This window comes from Cryptotermes secundus, unplaced genomic scaffold, assembly GCF_002891405.2.
Source record: "Cryptotermes secundus unplaced genomic scaffold, Csec_1.0 scaffold267, whole genome shotgun sequence".
NCBI lineage: Eukaryota > Metazoa > Arthropoda > Insecta > Blattodea > Kalotermitidae > Cryptotermes > Cryptotermes secundus.
In genome coordinates this window covers 300,304-322,435 of record NW_019733322.1, presented here as the reverse complement: position 1 = coordinate 322,435, position 22,132 = coordinate 300,304, and the positions used below count along the sequence as shown (strand labels likewise).

Below are 22,132 nucleotides of genomic sequence, written 5' to 3'. Positions count from 1 at the left end.
GAATCGAAGCAGGGACCTCTGGATATGTAGGTAGAAACTCTGACCACTAGACAACACAGGCGGTCATATATAGTGTACGTATATAAATAAATATATACGTATACATACTTTTAATAACATGTGAAATGTAAATATATTTTACACACTGACAACTGACTTGCTACTGCTGATTGCAAGGGGCAGACCCGTCCTTTCGCCAGAGAGGGCGCCCCACCTGGGTAGGACACTTAACTGTCAAACAGGAATTAATATCTGGTCATGAGTCCCAGACGGGGCTCGACACCAAGACAGACAGACTAACTGATCATCAGTCGCAATGTGACATTGACTTTGACTTGTGAAGTGTGGAAATTAGCTATAGTGTTGCAGTTATTTGTAGCTAGGACCTGTATGTGGTCAATAAATCCAATCCACAACCCAGTCCATAGTCACCCTAACATGTGTCAATATCGTGCAAAGGCACGAATTGTAATTTTGTGAGATTTGTGGGAGTGGTTATGAGGCATTTATCTCTACTAGACAAAATGATGCCGATCACAGTCTAAGGGATGAACTGTCTTCGCTATCTCGTGGGTTCGAATCCAACTCAAGGCATAGTTGTCTGTGTGCGTTTATTTTGTGTTGTGTTCCGTGGGTACGTGTGACCGGCTGATCCCCCGTCTAATGGGTCCTACAGACTGTGTATAGGATTAAGAAACCGAAAAAGCAGCCAAGGTCCAGGACTGCAGAGCCATAGACAGTTAGATAGATAGATAGATAGATAGATAGATAGATAGATAGATAGATAGATAGATAGATAGATAGATAGATAGATACATGATACCATGAACTAGGCAAATGGCCTGTTATAGCGTGAAATGCGAAACGCAATCTAAAACAGTGTCCGATGCAAATGAAGCAGTTTGCAATCTTATCAACAGATGTCAGACTTCTCTTACTTCGATAGTGTCGACATTTCAATTTAGCAGCAGATGTTTGAATCTTAGTGGCTTCATTAATAATCAGTGACAGCAGGAACAGGGTAAAAGGTGAAACATATAACAGAGGAAATCCTCACTCCTTGGTGGAGTGCTGTTATGAATACAATATTTTACAATATATGTTGCTTTTTCGGTAAGACAGGAATTTATGTGATCCCAGTGAAGAAGTTGCCAATTACAGTGGCACGCGGTCTAAGGCATGAACTGTCTTCGCTCGCTTGAAAGTTGTGATTGTGGGTTCGAATCCCACTGTGTCTGTACTGTGTATGTTTATTCTGTGCTTGTGTTGTTCTGTGTGTAGGTAGAGGCTTTGCGTCGGGCTGATCCCCCATCCAAGAAGTCCTACCGACTGTGTACAGGATCAAGAAACTGGAAAACCCGCCAACATCCAACAAGGGCTGTGGTGCCATAATAATAATAATAACAACAGTGAGGAAGTTAAATTTAAATCATTCGCATCAGCAAAACAGGAATGTGTAGTGCGAAATTTACAGTAGAGAATTTAATGCCTTAACACGAGACTTAAGAACAAGAGCGGAATGGATCCAGAAGATGGAGGTGCTATTTAACTTGAAAATATAACCTCAAAGAATTCAACACAACAGATGGACATGTTAGAAAATTTGTCCCTGTTCTTCGTGAAACACCGTAGAGTGGAGACGCATGGGGGAGTGAAGGTATTGCTCCCCTCATACCCAACCACAGTGCTCGATGTAGAAGAAGGGCGAGCGTGACTTCTCGGCCACTTGAACTCCGGGAGAAAGGGTGGCTGGGCGGGCTACAGAATCGGTCTGGACGCGGAAGAGAAAGAAAAAACAAATATTTCTTCTGCAGGAGATTGCATTCTGAGCCATCGCTTATTTAGAAATCTGTAACTAAATTCATACGACTCGTTATTTGTTACAAAATCATATATGAATAATGATTTTCCCGAGCGCGGGTACGAGTCGGATCCAGCTTAATTCATAACATTTAACCATCCTCAATATAAGATGAACATAAATAATAAAGCTCGTGTCTATGTAAGTTTCTCTGTTTTCCCATTCCTCTCTATCGGTTTCAAACATTCTCTTCAACACCCATTTCCCCACCACGGCGGTCTAGGTTCGACTTCAGGTAAGGTCATGTGGGTTTTATGGTGGACAGAGTGGCAGTGGGCAAGCCTTCTTCAACTACTTCGCTTTCCCCTGCAAATTCTCATTTCACCCACTACTCCACATTAATTATCATGCTGCCACAGGGCGCTACATCCAAGTCTTCAACCACCCTGTGTTCACGAAAACTTGTTTAAACATCAACATTTCATATTGCTTCAAATTGTTATTAAATGTTGGACTGTTATTTCTGGATGCACCTGCATAAACACGTGTCTAAAGGTGGTGTCTTTTCACAAGACAGACTCTCAGAAAAGTAAAACTTTCCACAATAAGCCCTATGACTCATTATATACCATTCCGTCTTAAATGGATGCTTTCCACTGTTTGAGCATACTGTCGCAGATAAGAAAGATAATCAAATACATTTTTGATTTAATTTAGGCTGCTCTGATATTTTTATTTTATTCTTTAAATAATAATGATAATTAAAATACGACCTTTAGACGTATATTAAAATTTAATTATCTGTCAATGTGTGTGACAACGACAAAGAATGAAGCTATTATACTGATTATTTATTCATCCAGTATACGGCTACAGTTTGAGTTCTCACAAATTTGAATATAACGAGTAACTGCCTATGAATTCACTGTCTGATTATTATAAGGGAAGAGTTTAGAGAAATCTTAATTACCGTATTTACGCATGTATAGGCCGCACATTTTTGCCAAAAATTCAAGAGGAAAACTGGGGTGCGGCTTATATTCGAAATATTCGAAATCACACTTCATTTAAAAAAAAATATATTCATAATTAGTAATACAGGGTGTAATACTCCTGAAATAATATTCCAAGAAAATTATTTTTTCTATAATTTCTGTCTGAAAATTGTGCTGCGGCCTATACACGCACGCGGCCTATACATGCGTAAATACGGTACTCAGTCTATTAAAGTAAGTCACCTACGAAATTACAGTACATTACTTCCGTTTGTCACATTAGCTTTAAATTAATTTACTCTAAGTAATTTGAACAGCATGGATGCATCCATATTTATAGTTCCTTCTGCCGGAAGCGCTGTTATACGCGTATGTTTATGTTCTTACAGCTTCTGGAAGTTTTCTCTATTGTGTGGCCAGGAAATCGCAACCTCACATAACATTTGATACCATGAAGTTACAAGCAGTATTGATAAACCACCAAAATGTTTCAGCACATTAAACAAAAAACGGATGACAAACACAAAGAAACCCCTCGGATTCTGAAACTTCTGCATGATGTGGGAGATAATGGAACTCGGATTCCAATAATTACAGATTGCATCATACCATCCCCTTGTGTCCACATCTCCCTCCCGCTCTTCAATTCCCCATCCTCTCCCCTTTCAACATGCAGGTCGTACAGAAGTCTATATTTTACCCCCGACGCTATAATAAAGGCAGGTTAGCCAAAGCCCCCTGAACCAAAACGTTCCCCAAATTATTTCAATTGTGTCACTCGCAGATCTTTGTTATTGCAGAAGTGCAGCTAGCGGCGCGTAGCGGCCCACGGTGTAATTATAAATCTACGTGTATTGAGAAGACTAATAAATGATTATTGTTGGTAAAGCCTCCTGACAATTCAGTTGCTAGGCAGTCAGGGGAGCTGAATGTGTCATATGCAGATAGCTTTGTTCCAATTCGATCATATGGACTATTGTCACCCAAGGGGCAACAATATTAGACAGACATTAAGAACTGAGCATTCATAGACGCAGACTGAAGGGACCATGGCAGAAAACTGGAAGCAGCAACTACACTAGGTAAAATCGTGAGGTCTTTCGAGTTTAACGAGCCGAAAGGGTGGAAATTAGAGGAGGGTACTCTCTGAGGATCGTAATTTATCGCGAGCAAAGCAACCCTATGCATGTATAATAGATCCCGATCGAGTACAGTGAGTAATATTGTACTAAGCTAGAATTCAGGCTCTCAAGGACGATATTAATACGTACAAATTTTATTAATTATGACATTGCGAGTAAAATTAATTGAAAAAATATACGAACATGCGCATTCGGTTCAAGATATTTCCACGTCTTCCAACCAATATATGAACCAAAGATTAAAAATAGAATGTCCAGAAAGTCACTACAGGGTTTAGGAAGATATTTTCTTAAGTATTTTTTAAGTATTAAAAAGCAATGAACTGAAATTAAGCTTCGAAAAGTTTATGTCAGTAATGTCCATGTGTTATACAGTGGAACCTCCCTTAACGAGCACCTCTCATAACAAGTAATTCGCACAACGAGCAAAACAAATTGTAAAAAAATGACTCGCTTAACGAACGACGTTTCGCATAACGAGTGACGAGAGGGGAAGTCCCGGATTGTGCACTTGCTACATCAGTCTGTGTTTAGCACTCGTTCCGCTAGCATCTTAGTGTCGCTTGTGATCACACATTTTTCCAAACCTGTGTTCAGACATATTATTTGAGATTTTTTTGTGCAAAGTTTAATAACCCTTGCAAACATGTCCCCGAAGAANTCCAGGTTGGTTCATTCCACATAGAAGAAAAGATGAAGATGATTCACGCTCCTTAACAATGTATATATAATTTTCTTTGAATAAACGTTATACAGTGCGTACAATCAAGTGCGCGCCGCGGCTGCAATTTGCCGTGAGTCATACCACCGCAGAACGGATGCAGTCGCGGGGAGGAGTTGCAACAACATTTTTTGAGTATTTTTTTTCGGTACGGAACACATTATCGTATTTTACATTAATTTATATGGGAAAAATTGTTTCGCTTGACGAGTGTTTCGCATTACGAGTAAGATTCTGGAACGAATTATGCTCGTTAAGCGAGGTCCCACTCTATCTAGCCCATAAGCTATTTGATCCATCCCTGGGTTTAGTATCATCACAGCTTCAATGATTCGTTCCTCGAGTTCATCTGAAGTGGCCACCTGACCAGTACACTCACGCATTTTACTTTTGACATAACTTCACAAAAAGAATTAGTGGGTCGTCAAATTTGGCCATCTCAGAGCCGAAAGTAACCGGACCTGGTAAGGGGACGGAGAAGTGAACTCATACCACGTGACCTCCGAAAGCTCCACAAGCTATTCCTTGCGTAGTTCCGCGAAAGGACGACTGAGGAGATGGCTAAACCAAGCAGTGGATCACCGCGCTTGTTAGCTGTAAGCCCAGAGATCAGCTAAAAATGAATTGTCGCTCATACATGTCGTGTTGCGAGAGGAACGCAACTGGAAACTTGCTGAAGAACTTCGCGATATAGACAAGTATTTCATTCCAACTATTTTTTTCTTTCGTAAAATAACAGACAAAAAACACAGCCTCCTAAAACGCCGGAACGATTTAAAAAAACACTACGTAGAGCGACAATTTTACTTTCCTTTTTGCATGAGAATGAAATTTATTTTTCACCCCCCAAAAAACAAAGGTTTAATACAGGCCTGGATGAAAACAGAATTATAATACAGCAGGGGAAAAGAGAATAAAAAATGCATACAATATTTTTGTTATGGAAATTCATGTAAACAAGAAATTTTGGCGTACAACTTTAACGTGGATTAAAAATAAAGAAAGCGAACTGAACGGACAACTGAACTCTCTCACTCACCAACCAGCTACTTCACTTCACTTCCTGTAACTGACTGCAGCCAGAGTCAAAGGCAGAGTCAGAGTTACTTTACGACTGGCGGTTTACCGCCAACCAGTTCTTCTTGACGACAAACCCCTTGAGACTCACGACCAGTAATTTATTTTTCCAACTGAACACTTGCAGTTATAATCCTTATGTAACATCCCCTCTGACGAGAGGTTGGGTCTGTCGTTTACAATTGCTGCTGGCCATCGCCAGCGTAGTCATTCTCAGGTCCGAGTTCCGCGGAACTCATGACCATATTTTGCTGCCTGATTCGAGACTCCCCCAAACTGAAGGGCCAGGTCCCCGTATTTATATCACCCAGAAATAGGGTGGCCTGGTTATACCTTCAGGCACTGGGTTCTCTTTTCGTCGCCTCCTATGACTCGCAGGGATACGGTGGAGATATTCGACCCAGCCTCCACACGGGTTGACTGACTGCAGCTCGGCCGGTTTCCCCGTTATATAACCTCGGGAAGAACCCAACAGAAAACACCGAATCCAAAACCCTTTTACTCTTGTCATGGCTGCTGCCTAGCGATGGACTGGATATCGTTTCCGCAAGAACACGTTTACTGATCGTTGCCAAGCAACGTATGTTCATTCTCGCGATCATTTCATGGCAATTGTACCACACGTTACAGTGTTTAGGCCCTTAATTAACGCATGCCTTACTACGAACTAAAGTGACTGAAAATCGCCATAAGTCAAACACAAATTTTCGCAAGTCGATTTTCACCTATATATGCCAAATTATTCAAAATATCTACAAAGAAATTAAACCAATCTCTTAATTAAGATGGTACTTCAAGTGAACCGCGTTGACCTAAATATGTCATTCGACATCATTTAATTTTGGTATATTTCATCAAAATCGGCCAGGAATCTTATGTGTTGCTAATTGCGGACAGATATGACACATATGTAGTAGTTTTTCCGCATTAGCTATGCCGGCGGTTGTTTAACTACCGGTAGGGTCACACATACCGGAAAGGTCAAAGAGTACTCGTAGAGTCCAGACTAAGAGAGATAACCTGGTCCTCCAGGTTGGGGGTTGGGCATGGGGCTAACAACCTCATTCTGTAAAAAGAATTTTGTTCAGAAACCTAACAACCAGAGAGCAGTGGAGACTGGTTGTAGAGGAGGCCATGGATCACCAAGGGATGTAGCGCCGAGCGGTAGGTAGGTAGCTCAGCGGGTTGAATATTGAAGTCCCTCTCAGGAATATGAAGTCCGCAATTTAAATTCAGTCTCCGAGTCGCGTAACATTTCCCGGAGTTAACAATTTCAGCCTGTATTTTATCTCTCTCAGCCATTCGCTTGTTTTCAAGATCTCCCCGTCCCTTATGCTGGCTGGCCCCTCGCTGCATTGCATCCCCCCCTATACAATCCTCAAACAACAATTTCATTCCCCTTCGCCGTCCCATATGTCGTCAATGTTTCCCCTCCAGAGCACTTTACATATTGCAACTACTTGCTTGAACGACGGTTGAAGTGGGGAAAGCTGAACAGTTCTTTTTGCCGATATCGCATAGACTTATTTTGCCCTCCTGTGGAAGTTTGCAGCTAGTATCATACAGAATAACCTATAACATGGTCATCTGGGCGAATTATTTGCTTCTATCGTGCTTTAAATACGGAAAATCTCAGGGGGTGTATTCTTTCCTTATTTGGATACTGAGGACAAAGGCAATCCTTTAGTTTATATTTCCAAGACAATGTATGAAAGCAGTTCGCGAGATGATGCGATTGATTAATTTAAATTCATTTCTACTAATAATACCACACACAAAAATATATAGGACATAAACAGCTGTTTCGAAAATACAATAGTTTGTAGCACGGAAATTGTTACCAAGATGAGGAATTCCACACATATTTTCTTACATTTTTTAGTTCTACTGAAAAAAGTATCAAAATTTTAGATAGGAGATAATCATTAAAATAATATACACAATTTTATTCTGAAAGCCTGAATTGAAGACATTACTTCAGAGACCCAGGCACAATACTGAAATGGAATTAGTATAAGAGTCTGGACTGGATTCAATTAGCTCAGGATACATTCCAGCGTGCTTATGGCTATGTAACTTCTGAGTGCATAACAACTGGTGATATCTCTAAAGAGATGAGTCAATATCAAATTGGAAAGAAGAATCGCGATTATTGAATTAGTTTAAACATCATCAGGTGATGCACACAAATTAGCCGAATATAAACAGTTTGTTAGTACAAATTTGTTGCGTATATAAACGTATATAAAGTACTAGCGAAATTACTTAGAATCCGACTTAATTCTATAAGTACAATATGACAGTATTTGTCCAAAATATAACTAATATCTTAACTCAGGAGTTACATGCTTATGTTCAGTTCGAATTATTTTGTAGTTATAAATTGTCACTATATATTCTTATTTCATCCCTTCGATTCTGCACATAGCCCTCTTGGTCATTCCAAGTTAAATTTTAATTTTAAGCTGCACACTGACTTTGTTCTTGGGTTCCAGGTAATCTTTGCGGCGTTTCACTTTAGCGAGTGGCTGGAGTTCATCTGAATAATTAAACAGTGGTTATCAAGTTCAGCGACGTGGTCACTTTTATGTTTGATCTGAAAATATTTCGTTTATATTGAAATACGTTTTAAGAACTGTAGAGTATTATTAGAGTTAAGGGTATAATGTTACTTACAGATGCGGTAGAATGTTTCTTAGGAAGAGAGTATTGACGTACTGCGATGCGTACTCTTGAAGGCATCGAGCCATGTCATCTGTGCATTGGTACAGCGGAAAGGTGACTAGTATAGCTAGTATATTCAATATTCGGAATGCAAAGCGTGGTTTATCTAGTTGGGGTTGCTGTTGTCTGACAGTTGATGACGTCACATATCGAATTTTCACTGTTCGGAAATACATCATTCAAATGATAACCGAACTGATAAACATTATATACAGCGAGGCCCGAAAAATGTATACACTTCAACGTACAAAATAACCGCTTAAATAATTCATTGGTACATCTTCGGTTCAACTATGGAAATGGCTGTACATAACCTCTATCACAGACTGTAATAGAGGTTATCTATCCATAGTTATCCATAGTTGAACCGAAGATACGAGCAAATCAGTAAATTATTAAAGCAGATATTTTGTATGTTGGAGTGTACACATTTTTGGGCCACTCTGCGTGTATATATGTGATTTACATTATGATAGTCTTTTGTTGTTGTATGACCTATTTGCAAGCCATCTTTAAGACAACCACTTGAGTATCATACTTCTATTACGTTCTGAGAAATATTGAATTCGTCTTTGTTGTTGTTGTTCTTATAATGGATATGTTCGTTATACCTAATTTTCAAGGTTTTTTCCTTATAGACTTCATCATAGCTGATCATACGAAATTTTCAGACGCTGTAACGAGAACCGTTGAAATATCTCGCAAAACAGTTTTATTTCAATTGTTTCTTAACATATTAGACTAGTCATTACTTACGATATGAACAAAAAAGTAGTAGACAATAATGTTCTCGTAGGAACACGAAAATAGGAAAGGATCTGTAAAACCGTGCAGCCCTATGCGGCTGGAACTTCATGTAGGCCATGACTCTGCAAGTGCCAGCCAAAGTTTCGCCTCAGACAGAGAAATTCCGCCGCTTTCTAACGGGCCAAAGGCAGATCAATTTCCTCGAAATTTCATCACAATAACAGAACATTTCCAGACACTGGCGAAAACAGCTATCGGTGTCATGTTTGTCAAATTTTCAGTTTCATTGTTACTTCATAGTTAGAACTAACTACAACTAACACACCATGGGGCTGAGTCCTTCTTGAGAAGCAACCAGACGCTCAGCTACTCAAAATTTTCACATTTTGTTATTTCATCGAATTCCCAAGAAATAGTCATTGGTCCCTATGTTGTGCCAGATTAATCCAGTCCATACCACCCCATCCTACTTCTTTAGATCCATTTTCTTATTATTCTTGCACTTATGTCTAGGACTTCTTAGTGATCAATTTCCCTCTGGTCTTCCCACCAAACCATGCATCTACTTTACATGATCCTCAAATCATACCTTACCGACTTTCTCAAATACTACTCATCGCACAAAAGTTAGTACATGCCGTAGAACACATACAACTCTTCAAGCTCCATAACTTTAATTTTAAACACTGTTCAGTTTGATGAATAAATACTGAAATAACAAACTCATTTGAGACGATTCAATGTTTCATATCTGATTCATTCATCTCTGAAACCCCCCGTTGAATATGTAACATGAGGGGTTTTATAAAATAAAAACGCATTTGTAAAATATGTACTCAATTCGAGCACAAGTTTCCACTTTCTTTTTAACTTATTTCCCTTACCTGATCATGATGGGAGCAGGGATAGCACAATCGGTATAGCAGCTGGCTACGGTGTGAACAGCCGAGGAGGCGGAGTTCGAGTCAAAGTAGGGGCACAACTTTACTCTTTTCCAGTCCAGACCGGTTCTTGGGCCCACCCAGCCGTATATCCAATGGATATCGAGGGTTCCTTCCACCGGGAGGTAAAGTGACCGAAGCGTGAAGCTAACCACCTAAAACTAGTGCCGAGGCCAAGAATACATATCCATACATCCATACATCCACGCCCCTTTACATCATGGAGCAGTGCTTAATTAGTCAAGCACATAAACAACTTTACTTTTCAACCCCTTGCAGTTGCAAGCCTGACTTGTTAATAGACCAAAAGGAAGTAAAACAAGGAAATATATCTCATCTACTGCAGCACAGAAGTGATATTTATGATGAATAAATATTCCATACACAAATATACAAAACTTGGAAGTTTTATTATTCGACATATATACAGAACATATTTAAGACCAGGTTCAATTAATGTCATGAAAAAAATTTATACAAATGACTACAATAAATTACTGTTCACACTTCACGGTACCTGAATTATGATATTCATTTCTTACACACCTTTGTAAAAAATCTACATTCATCTTGAATTACAAAATATTGTACATTTTATATTAAATTGGTCTAATACAAGTATTATTGTACACTTAGGTGAAAGATAAACATATATTTTAAAGTATAAATGCATCCTATTTATAAATACCGTTATCTACAAATTTAATTAAACCTATGCAAGATGTGGACAGTCAAGCAAGGATGTCACATTAACAGCCCCAGCTGCCAGCTTCTTCTTGACTATTGTTTTAACAAATATAGTTTGAAGTCTGGCTTGGTCATAATGTGTTCCCTGCATGAAATTGAAACGTGACTGCATAATGTGAAGTTACTTTCTGTTTGCACACTTTCCTTCCAAAACCATTCAACATATTTGGACGAAATTCACTGCTCAGGAAACTACAGCAAGTCTACAGCTATTTACATTTTGGAACATTACCAGTCTCCTATAACCCTCACATTGCATGGCACTCAGGTTTAACTTTATGTAAGTTCTAAGTACAGAAGAGTGCATGAAAATCTGGATTATATAAACTATAGATCTTATTCAAATTTACAAATGTTCTTTCAGACACAGTTCGATATGGTGTAGATTTCACCAAAATATGATATAACAGTGTCTCCCTCTGCAGTTACTAAACCTGTCACCAACAGATCTGCATCTGCAAAAAATTATAATTAATATAAATGAGAAATGAAAAGGACATATAGCTGACATAATCTGGGTTACGTTTATTCTAAATGCTTTATACCTTGTCAATTCAGAGTCATGTAATTTGTTCAGATTTGGAGGAGGAATGAAGAACATCACAAACAAAACGTATACAGCAGAAAGTACTTATGCCTTCACTTTCTATGAATTTTGTTTTCACATTTCTATGTGAATAATATTTATTGAAGCACACGTTTCCTTACAATGTTACTCTGTGAACAGACACATACTATTACAGGACTGTTCCCACATTTTCCGGACATTAAGGGTCAGCTTCAAGTCATGGATGTCCACTTCATATCTTCCTATTTTTGTGACTAAACTTTAATGAATAGTGCCTCAGATGTATAACATATTGAAATTTAACATTATAATTATGAAATTCTTTCATATAGATGCAAAGAAATTTTTGTAATATCTCACAATTCTGCGGATTCAAACATTTGTAATAGTTTATTTAAATTAATTAGAGCAGAGATGTTGCAGAAAAGCTGCAGCAGTTAGGAAATTCATAGACTAATGTTACCACAAACACGTTAAGTATCATTTATGGCAGTCTTGATAGCAATACATTGGGAAATCACGGCATGCACTGAACAAACGTGGTGAACGATTTCTGAGATGACAGGAATATAGCTTATAACACCCTGAACGTGGGTCATTTGGGGGAATACCACCTGATCCAGGGTTTCCTGGTCAAGCACACCATTCCACAGGTTTTGCCAGGCTCCCTACTCTCCTGACATGGCTCTTTGTGATTTCTGGCTGTTCCCGAGATTGAAGACACCACTAAAAGGCTCCCGTTTTGACAGCCGCGAGGACATCATATAGGAAATGTGATGGTGCAGCTGCAAATCATTCCAAAACAAGCCTTCCAGAATTCCTTCCAGTGATGGAAGGACTGCTGGGCTAAGTGTGTGGAGTCACAAGGGGCCTACTTTGAAGGGGATTAGATACTGTAACCACCCTGATACAGAACATTGTTTTCCTGGCCCAAGGTCAGATACTTTTTTTGGCAGAGAGATAAATACTACAAAATGAATTACAACTTTCCACACATGTTACCGCATGTAGTGTCAGAAACTCCACAGTGAGGATTGGGATAATTGGTAGTCATGGATACATATACTCATATATCCATGTGCTAAGCAGGATTCAACCCATTTCATTATTTATTATAATTTATCATATACCATCCATTACAACACACTTAGGTTGGCTGTTTACTTGACATATTTTGACATCTACAATGTCATCTTCGGGGGTATATATTTTTGTTACAAACTTGAACATTAACTCGATGTTATTGTCTGTGGTTGTATGTCCTTTCAAACGTTTCAGATGCTTAAATTTTTTTTTTTTGCGAGAACTGTCTTCTACATGACTATGTTATACATTAAGTATGTGGTAGTACTAGTATATATTTTTAACGCTGTAACCGTTCATTATACTCTTCTAGCATAATCCATATTAAGATTTAATAATTTATGGCCATATAAATAATAAACAAGATCAGGCAGATAGTCACCTTATGTTTAGCAAGTGGCATAGTTCCAGTATTGCGATGTGGACAGGACATAACATCTGCCATATTTTCTAGAATTCTGGTAGTTTTAGCTACTGTGAAAGGTCTGACAGTTAAGATAAGCTATAAATTTTAAGTATGAGGGACAAGCTGATACATCAGGGAGCTGTTAAGTCTAGTGTTAGGTATGTAAAAGGCACAATTGCATGGCAAAACAATATGATTGAAAATTCACGAAATTAGGAAACTTCCTAGTTTTCAAAATTGACCAATAACACATGTTGAAGGAGTGGACTTCTCTTGGATGCTGGGGCTTGACAGACCTCAGGATTTCAGAGAGTTCAACTTTTGGTTTATTCAGACGCAAAAAATTGTGTCACTCTGATGCCTTATAATTTCTTGTGACATCATTCATATAAAGTTTTGTATTCACATAAGTGGAAGCATAAATTGGTTTCTGTTAAGAACAGTGTGATTGTGTTAACAAAGGGTTTAATAAACAATGTGAAGTGCAAAACCTTGGTGTGGTGTATGTGGCTGTAGCATTAGGATCTTCCTGTCCTGCCTGAGCTATGCCTGGTATGACCCTAAATGAGAAATCACCTATTATAACTTAGTACAGCCTAGCTACTCCTGACTTGTCCCTACTTATGAGACACCTTAGTAATTGTAGGTAAAGATAACTCTTGCCTAATAATAACAATAAGAACGCTATCAACCACAACTACCCTTCCTTCCCACCCAACTTCTTGTCATCCACAAGACAGGGAAGTAGTGCAATATAATTTCAATGAGCAGCAAGTCTACTAGAGACCGATCTGCTTCTGCTACAAGTGTTGACTACAGCCAGGCCTCAGAGCAGTTAAAAGTGTCACACGATGATTAGCAGCAACCAGGGAAAGGAGGGGCAGCAAGCTGTTAGAACCTTCTATGTTTTTTGTAATTCATCTTACACTAGCATACATTTCTTCATGTATACTACACTTCCTGTATAAAATTCAAGGACAATGTCAAACAAATCATAAATGGCTGCTGGCATGCTGAGTGAACCCTTAAGATGTTTATGATTTTTTAATCTAAAGCATATAAATAAGACGAAAACCTTATACATTAACACACAAAATCATATAAAGACCTCATGATGTAGTTATGGGCTGTGTTATGAAAAGCAATTGCCTGAAGTTATACTTCAATGACAGTGCCCACTGCAACCAAACTGGAAGTGCTCATATCAGTCAAAAGTTCTCAAAACAGATTTATATTTGAAGAGAATTTTATGTTTGTATCTTCTGGAACTTGACATTGTGTTGTCTGATACAAATTTTGTGATGCTTCAGAGCAAGCCAAAAAGCAAAATAGTAAATAGCAAGGAGAAAGATTGAAGATTGAGAAAGTATGTTTCTCGAAAACATCTGTAATTTCTATCAAATTATAAGATGTCAAGTTCCACAAGATAGTTACATTTCATAATCATCATTATAGGAATTCTAACCTCGCAATTTTAAATAATCTTCCTTCTATCAAAGCGTGCATGATTAAACACAAAGGGTGAGTTTACATACATGCACTCACATACATATGCGTGTAAACATACACATACACCATACATATTGGATCCTAACTACCATTTGGACCTACAGTACCAAATTAGTTGGATCAATAATTTTACTGATAATTTCCATGTACCAGTTTCTTATTTCAGTTTTACTTCAGAAACATTAAAATTAAAATTCAAACCCAACAGTGAAATACATAATGCTGCATCAATTAGTTAAGTGTAGAGGTAAATCAACATTTAAATTCATACACATTTCTCACTTCACTGACATTCAAACACATCTTACCACCTGTAATCATGTTTTCTTTACATTTATTTAATTTTTTCTACCAAAAGGCATTGCCATTTAAAAAGGCACCAATAAATATTAAAGAGGCACAAGACATAACAGCCTTCTATACACAACAATGCTGTATATGCATTCCTCAGCCTTTTCCATTAATAACAAATTTATACAACAGGTGAAGCACAGGATTACATGCATAAATGTTATGCAAACAAAGTCCTGAGAATGATTACAACAGTACCAGTGAACTCATTTTCTTATCACTGCCATGTCATCCTACATCGAAAGTCTCATTTCCTATTGTAAAGAGCAGGTACTGCTCTGCTACTGATGGTATGATCCACCATCCATGGTGTCATAATCAGGCTCCTAGCCCCAGCCAAAACGTGAACCAAGCACCTAAATAATATGGTTCAAAAATTTTACTGTTGAAGAAAACAATCATAAATTAAATATGGCAGGAAGATTGATGGTTGGTGCCAAAACTTAAATTCAAAATGATGGCAATCATTTCAGACCACATTCCTTGTTCCCAAGAAAAGGAGAATGTTTGAATGCAGCATGAAATGATTTCAATTTGCACTGATAAAGATGATATGAATGACTGTGGGGAATTAAAATTGCTATGTCTGTGCTAAAGGCTTCTCTCTATGGAGGCTACAGTTCAATCTCAAGACACCTCATACAAAATATGTACAGCCAAGAAATACACTGTGCACTATTTCAGTTCCATTTTGTCAACTTCAAACTCATTGTTTATTGTCCATGGGCAGGACTACCTAACATGTTATTTCCATCCTAAAATGGTCTTCACCTTTAACCCTACTTTAAGCTGAGGTTTATTTTTACCTCAGGTTATAAAATCTTTAAACATATTCCAGCTAAAAGAAAATGACAATAAAGTAGTGCAGTAAAACCCTCCTAAAATGGAATGCAGATTAAACAAAAATCTGTCCACATTTGGTCCTCAAAACATAAGAGTAAAAACTACTGTTAATTATTGTTAATGGAAACAAAAGGAAATGTTCTGTACTGTTCTTCTTAATCTAAAATAATTTTTAAAGATAGATGGTGTAGAAAGGAATGGCAGACTACAATGAAAGGATGGAAATTATAAGAATACCCCAAAAATGATTATGGAATGTAAACCTATTATAACGTTTCCAAGGTATGCAGGAAAAGAATGAGGAGACTGTGGTCTCTGGAATTCGTATGAGAAATGACATTATTGTTGCGAACAGAAAAGACTTAAGCTTGACCATTAAAAACATTAATAAACAGCTGAAGAAACAAGTATAATGGTCCAAAATGTGCCTATGAATTTACTGACATATTAGTGACTGATTTATTTGATGTTAATTAGCAGGTATTTGATATATTTACTAATGTTAGGACATATTCCATTACATCTGAGGTAGGACATATGCCTTAACACGCATTCAGTTTTAGTGACCAAATGAAAAACAAAGCAGGGGGAGTTGAGGGGTTCTTGAAGTATCTGGAGACTGCAATCAGTATTTTTCATTGATACAACTGGGGATTTGTCTTGGAGTAGATAGTTATGAAAGCCAAAGTGACAGTTTACTGAAACTATGTATGGAATAACATATTTTTAACAGCTATTTTAACTCAGCATTGTTACATAATTGGACCATGCACATTATACAATAACTTTGGTCTGTTAACATCAACCAACTACAGACAAATTCTTGTCCTTAGTTTGCTGCAGTTGATTTGAATTCCTTTGGGAACAGAGCCAAGTTCTTGCAGGAAAGATTGTCTGGAAACACTTTGTATCTTAATTCCTTGGCTGTATATAAGTTGGTCCCACTTAAACTCTAAATCAATAGCCTGTGAAGCCATTTAGATCTTCTGTGTAAATTACCTTTGACGAGTTCCATCTGTGTCAGTTCAGAGTTTATGTTTCATTATGTACATTAACGTTAGATTTATTGATTTCTTTTATAGGATGTATATTTAGTTTACTTCACATGGAGATTTAATGTCTTGAAAGGGGAAATGTAACAATGCTTTAGAAACAAGTGTTCTAATGGGTTTACAACTTTTTGGAGTTGTGTGAATTTGACATTTATTGCTAGCCAGTAATTAGAGACAGGAAGTTGTTACCAGCTGGTAGTACATGGGATATAACTGGGTTCCAGATGTGTCTACAGAAGTTCTTCTGTAAACAAAGAACTGTTCAGCAAGGGAACCTGACTGGTTTACCTAAGATTCTTACCCCACCAGCCCATGTATTTTGTCAGTTGGGTGCAGTTATAATTTAAATTGTGACTTGCTTTGATCTGCATATTCAAGTCTGGGTTTATGCACTTTGGCTGGAAGCTTCTAATTTCAAAAGAGACACATGTAAATTCAGCATGATCTAATAAATTCTAAATTAAATGGCCTACATAAACCTCCAGGAGTTCACTGAATAATCTTTGGAAGCACAAATCATGAGGCAGATTCTAAAGTTAGGTAAATAATTCTGGACTTTATAAACAGGAAAGAAATGTGATAGTTTACTTATGACTTTGCTTGTATTAATCTAATTTACATCTCACTTTGTAGATAGCTATTTGAACAGCAACTAAATAATAAAGGAAAGTGATCAGAAGTAACACAAATAAACAATGAAAGTGATCACTACATCAAATTGCAATTTATTCAGCACAGTAGTGTAGCCTCTGCATTCTGGAGTTACTGCCAATTAAAACACACCTTCAGACTAGAGTCAATAGATTTTCTGAAGCTAATCATCTAAGTTTACATATCAAAAGCGAGAAACCCAATGCACTTACATCATCAAAGATAAAATTCCTTCTGAGACCAATTTAACACCTGTTCCCTGCTTTTCCTTCACCTGACCTTGATATTCCTATTCATGAACTTGTCATAAGAAGGAGCTTGGTGTTGACTGACAAATACAGAGTGTAAATGTGTGATCAGTGGCCAGTCTACAACTCAACTATTAGCAACTAGGTAAAATAAATCGATAAAAAATCTGGGAATAAGTAAACCTTCATATAAACATTATATAAAGTTTAAAGTATGGCCTACCATAAATATTCAAATTTTGTGACTACTACAGTTACTAACACCACAATAAAAAAACACTACACATGAAAGTTAAGAGTGTTGTCATTTCCATAATGGTTAATGCAATAGCATTAATGTGTGGTTCCCAGATATCTGAGTTACCACTTTTACACAAAACTGAGAATAGAAAAGTGTTTCTACCAGACCTAACCAATCTAAATTACATGTGAAATTGCAACAGCTAGAACATAATTAAAACAATTCTTGTGAATTTATTCACTGGCACACAACTAAACTTCATCTAATTCCCAGTTCCTACCTCCACCTCAAGGTCAATATATCCCACCCTTTCAGAGATAATTCAGCAGTGAAATTGTGTTATCACCACTTAATAACGCAAATTTCACGCTTGGATGGCTGCACATGGAAGAAAAGGAAAGGAAACAAAAAAGCAAGGGAAGGAAGGAAAGATAAAAAATGAAAATACATACTTCTCAACGACAGTGTGGTGGACAGACACTGTGTAGCAAGAATTCCTTACTTATGATTAAGATCATAAATACAGTACACAATGCAAATTTTTTTCTAGAAGTAAGCAGCTATTAAAGAATAACCTGTCTGCAAGAGAAAAATGATATCTTATGGGATTCCATTATAAGTAGGTTTTACTGTATTGAGAATAAATAATCTATTTTACCTAGGAATTGTAGTAAATTAAAATTTAAACTACACCCTTATATGTTTTCTTACTTTCAATGCTTGTAATGATCATGGATACGAGGAACATACATCATCCACACGTCTTTCTCTTTTTCCATTCAGACTATTTCAAATTACATGCAGAAGCTGTGACTAGTCTCTTACTGCATCAGTTACATTTCTGCTTCAGCTTCATGTAGAAACCTTCCACATGGCACTGGTTTACTGTAGGTATGGCAGTGTAGAATGCTAAGTGGATCTTGAATGTTGCTGGTGTGAATATCTGCCAGCATTATTCCTAATGCACAGTTCTCAATATATAAATAGCAGTCTTTTAGAAAACATGGCAAGATAAAGACATAAAGATTTACAAGCATAGATGGCAGTGTTCTGGAGTTTGCATCATTCATATGTTCATTTGCAGGAGTGGCCAATTAAAATTAGAATCATCTCACTGCCAGTACAGGTGTTTAAAAATATTTAACAATTTCACTTGCATGTTTCTGAATGCTATTTTGTTTACTGATATATAACACACACATTAATTTTTGCACTGGTTCACCTATCATTTATTGATGCTACATCAAATAAAAATGTCATGTAACATCAATAAGAGATGGAATGATTACAATATATCATAAATGAAGATAACAGGAAATGGTCATTATTTATACAAGGGTATTAACATGGCACTGCTGTTAAAACACTGAGGAAAGTGAGTAAAAATTTCACTCACAAAGTGATATGGCAAAGATTAAAAAAAAGAGGCCGATCATCAATACAATTAGGCTAGACTTATCTCTGAACTAATATGTTAAGCGCAGCTGCTACATAGTTTTAAGATTATGATTGTATGGATGACACAAAAGATTTGTTAGTAATGTGGGATGAAGCAGTGGAAGCCTATTTGAAAATATTACTCCAGTATTTACCTGGATATGGTGAAAATAACAGTTTTGTCTATGCAGCTCACGCAGCTAGTCTCCAGCAGAGATTTAAGTAGTGTATCTTCTGAATGCCAGCTTACCGTATGTCTGTTCAGATGACTTCACAGTGCCTGAATAGTGATGAAAGTGATCTGACCTACTGGTACCCCTCAGTAAATGTGTTCAAAAGATCAGAGAGGCTATGACTACAGACATTGAACATACTTCCCCTTCTCCCATGCTATTCATATAATATTCTATTCTCCTTTCTTCCAACCTCCGTTGAAAAGCCAGAAAGCAATCTGCATTAAAGCGAGTGCTATTAACTGAAATTTGTCTAAACTGAGCACATTAAAATGAAATAACATTTTTTTAAGCCACATATAACGAGAAGTACCTGTTTCTACACAGAAAAATGGATTAGGCTCAAGCATGCTGCATATTCATAACAGCATTTCAAACCATATTTCTATGTATTTATAGCCATTTGGTTACTACTGAAGAACAATTCTGGGAGTGTGTTATTTTCCATTTCTTTCAAGAGGGTTAGCCATTTTTCTCTGTAATCATCCAGTCTTTCATTTACCAAATAAATATTCAGGTTCTTCAATATATTTTCATTTTCGGTTTTGACTAATTGGTACATCCTTGATACTTCTTGTAATTTTTAAAATGCCTATCATATAATATTTTAAATTTGTAAATTTTATACCAGGTACTCAGTTATGTAAAAGACCCTCAATGATAGGTTCTATGTGTCAAAATGTGTAATATTTATAATAAAAATTGATGGAAAAAATGCACCAAAAACATACATGAGAAAGTTCTCATTACTTTTACAGCATTTCTAGATGATAATATTTTATCTTGTGGTAAAAGTATCCCTGTAACAGGCCATGGAGGCCCATAGGGCTGTGAGATGTCGAGGTTCCCACATTTTCTAGAAAGTCAGCTCACAGATGGCGGTGAGGTTGTCAGCCTTATGCACTGTCTGCCCTTTACAGCTAGGAAGATTCCTGGGACTCATTTTTGCCACATGCTGAGGGCCATAAGTGCAGCTAGAAGGATTAGGTCAATTGAAAAATCTGATAACCTCATTGGCAATTGACCTTCTGGCTTGTTGTAGCACAGTGCCTCAGCCAACTGCACTACTGTGCACCCCCTTCTCTCGTGGTCCAATATTGAAAATGCGTTCTAAAGCGCACAATACTGCTGGACTGCAAAGGAACTTTACACTGTATTCTTTTTATCACAGTGCCTACCTGTAACTTCTGTTCTTTCCTCAAGTAGGTTACGGGCTGAGAATATCCACTGTAGACTATCCTGTAGCAGAGTTATGACTCTTACAAAAAAATGTTATTACACATAGCGTGTGAGTTGGGTGTAGAATTCTTGTAAACAGATGTGAAGCTGCGTGAAAGTTGGTCGCTCATCTGCACTCATTGCCCAGCAGTACGCCATCACAGCAAACCTGCATTAAGAACATAAACGTCTCTTTCTGCCACAACCCTAAAATTTAGATTATTTGGAAATTTCATTTCAAGAGGAGACAGTACATTAAAAAAGCGTATATCACTGTGATTCACAAATGAGCTACTGCCACAGATCTCAAACACGAAGCAGAACAAGTACAAGGTATCAGGCACTGATGCTATATTACTTATAACAACAAATGATTATGCCTGTACGGATTTCTTTGGAATCTGTTACAAGTCAGGATTGTGATACAAGCTATAAGCACTAAACAAGTTGATACAGCAAGAGACGACAAAGTAATAGTCAGCTTCTGATTATACTGAGAAGGTTTGTGCCTTTAATAAGCTGGTATCTTTCAAACTTCAAAGCTAATAAAAACTTGCATATACATTCTTATTCAACCATCAACACTAATTTGGAAATATTTTGTATTGCTGAGACACCATCTAGAAATCTTGGATAATTTTATGTCACTGTATAAATTTTCAAGGTCCTGCAATGAGTGACCATAGTGGCACTACCACTTCCATTATTTGCATGGCCAACATGTTGGAAACAGACATTAAAGATCATCATTTCATAACATAATGTTGGAAGACCCTGCAATGGCAGTTATTTCCATACTGTTGATTGATTGTAAGTTATTGCAGTAGGCCACAAGTGAACTAACAGCCTTCTGTTTCAGTAAATTGTGTCTATTCTTTGAGAACTGATATTATTTTCATGAGGATATGTGATGTGTAATATACTATATAGTGGAGATGGTTTAGGTTGATTATTTTTGCATGTTATTCATGGAAGATAGCACTAAACATTAGCCTACATGAAACATTCGACAGTAACACATAAGACCAGAAAGGTATACGGGAGAAACCAGGGAAGTTAATAGTACAGATGCCTATATAACAAATAATGAGACATCCTGCTGAAATGGTGTTACACTAGATATTTCATTAACAATTTCCCATTTCATTCAAAAGGTACCAGAGGAACATATATAGCACATATCATCATGTAAGTCTTCTTTTTTCTGTATAAGTACAGAAGTATAAAGCTTATATTGTTCAGTGATTTAACACAGTGATATACAACTTGAGAGTGCAAAATACAGTCTACTGGAGTATACCCATTCTCTGTGATTCTACACATGTCTTTGGCCCTGAAGTTCATTTATTGCAGACAGAAGTATATTGCCACAATGTTACTGGCAGTATATACTATAA

General features: G+C 37.2%; 2 protein-coding genes across 4 annotated transcripts in view; both read right to left on the bottom strand.

Annotated features, from left to right (window-relative positions):
* The window catches only part of LOC111867934 (zinc finger protein 501), a 122,252-nt gene extending 113,777 nt beyond the window's left edge, over positions 1-8,475 (bottom strand). Inside the window, exon 1 of the mRNA XM_023858168.1 lies at positions 8,413-8,475. The gene's annotated coding sequence lies outside the window, so the exon portion shown is untranslated. The remainder of the gene's footprint in view (positions 1-8,412) is intronic.
* A 2,064-nt stretch (positions 8,476-10,539) lies between these two features.
* The window catches only part of LOC111867938 (tyrosine-protein kinase Dnt), a 223,892-nt gene continuing 212,299 nt past the window's right edge, over positions 10,540-22,132 (bottom strand). The window contains exons 10-11 of one of the 3 annotated variants that reach the window (XR_002843425.2): positions 20,696-20,904; positions 10,540-18,805 (exon numbers count right to left, since the gene is read on the bottom strand). Coding sequence is in view for 1 of the 3 variants with exons in the window: in XM_023858173.2 (XP_023713941.1) it covers positions 20,793-20,904 (112 nt within the window). In the remaining 2 variants the exon portion in view is untranslated. Of the gene's footprint in view, positions 18,806-20,448; positions 20,905-22,132 lie in introns of those variants that run through there. The other 2 variants (XR_002843426.2, XM_023858173.2) reach the window with 2 other exon arrangements.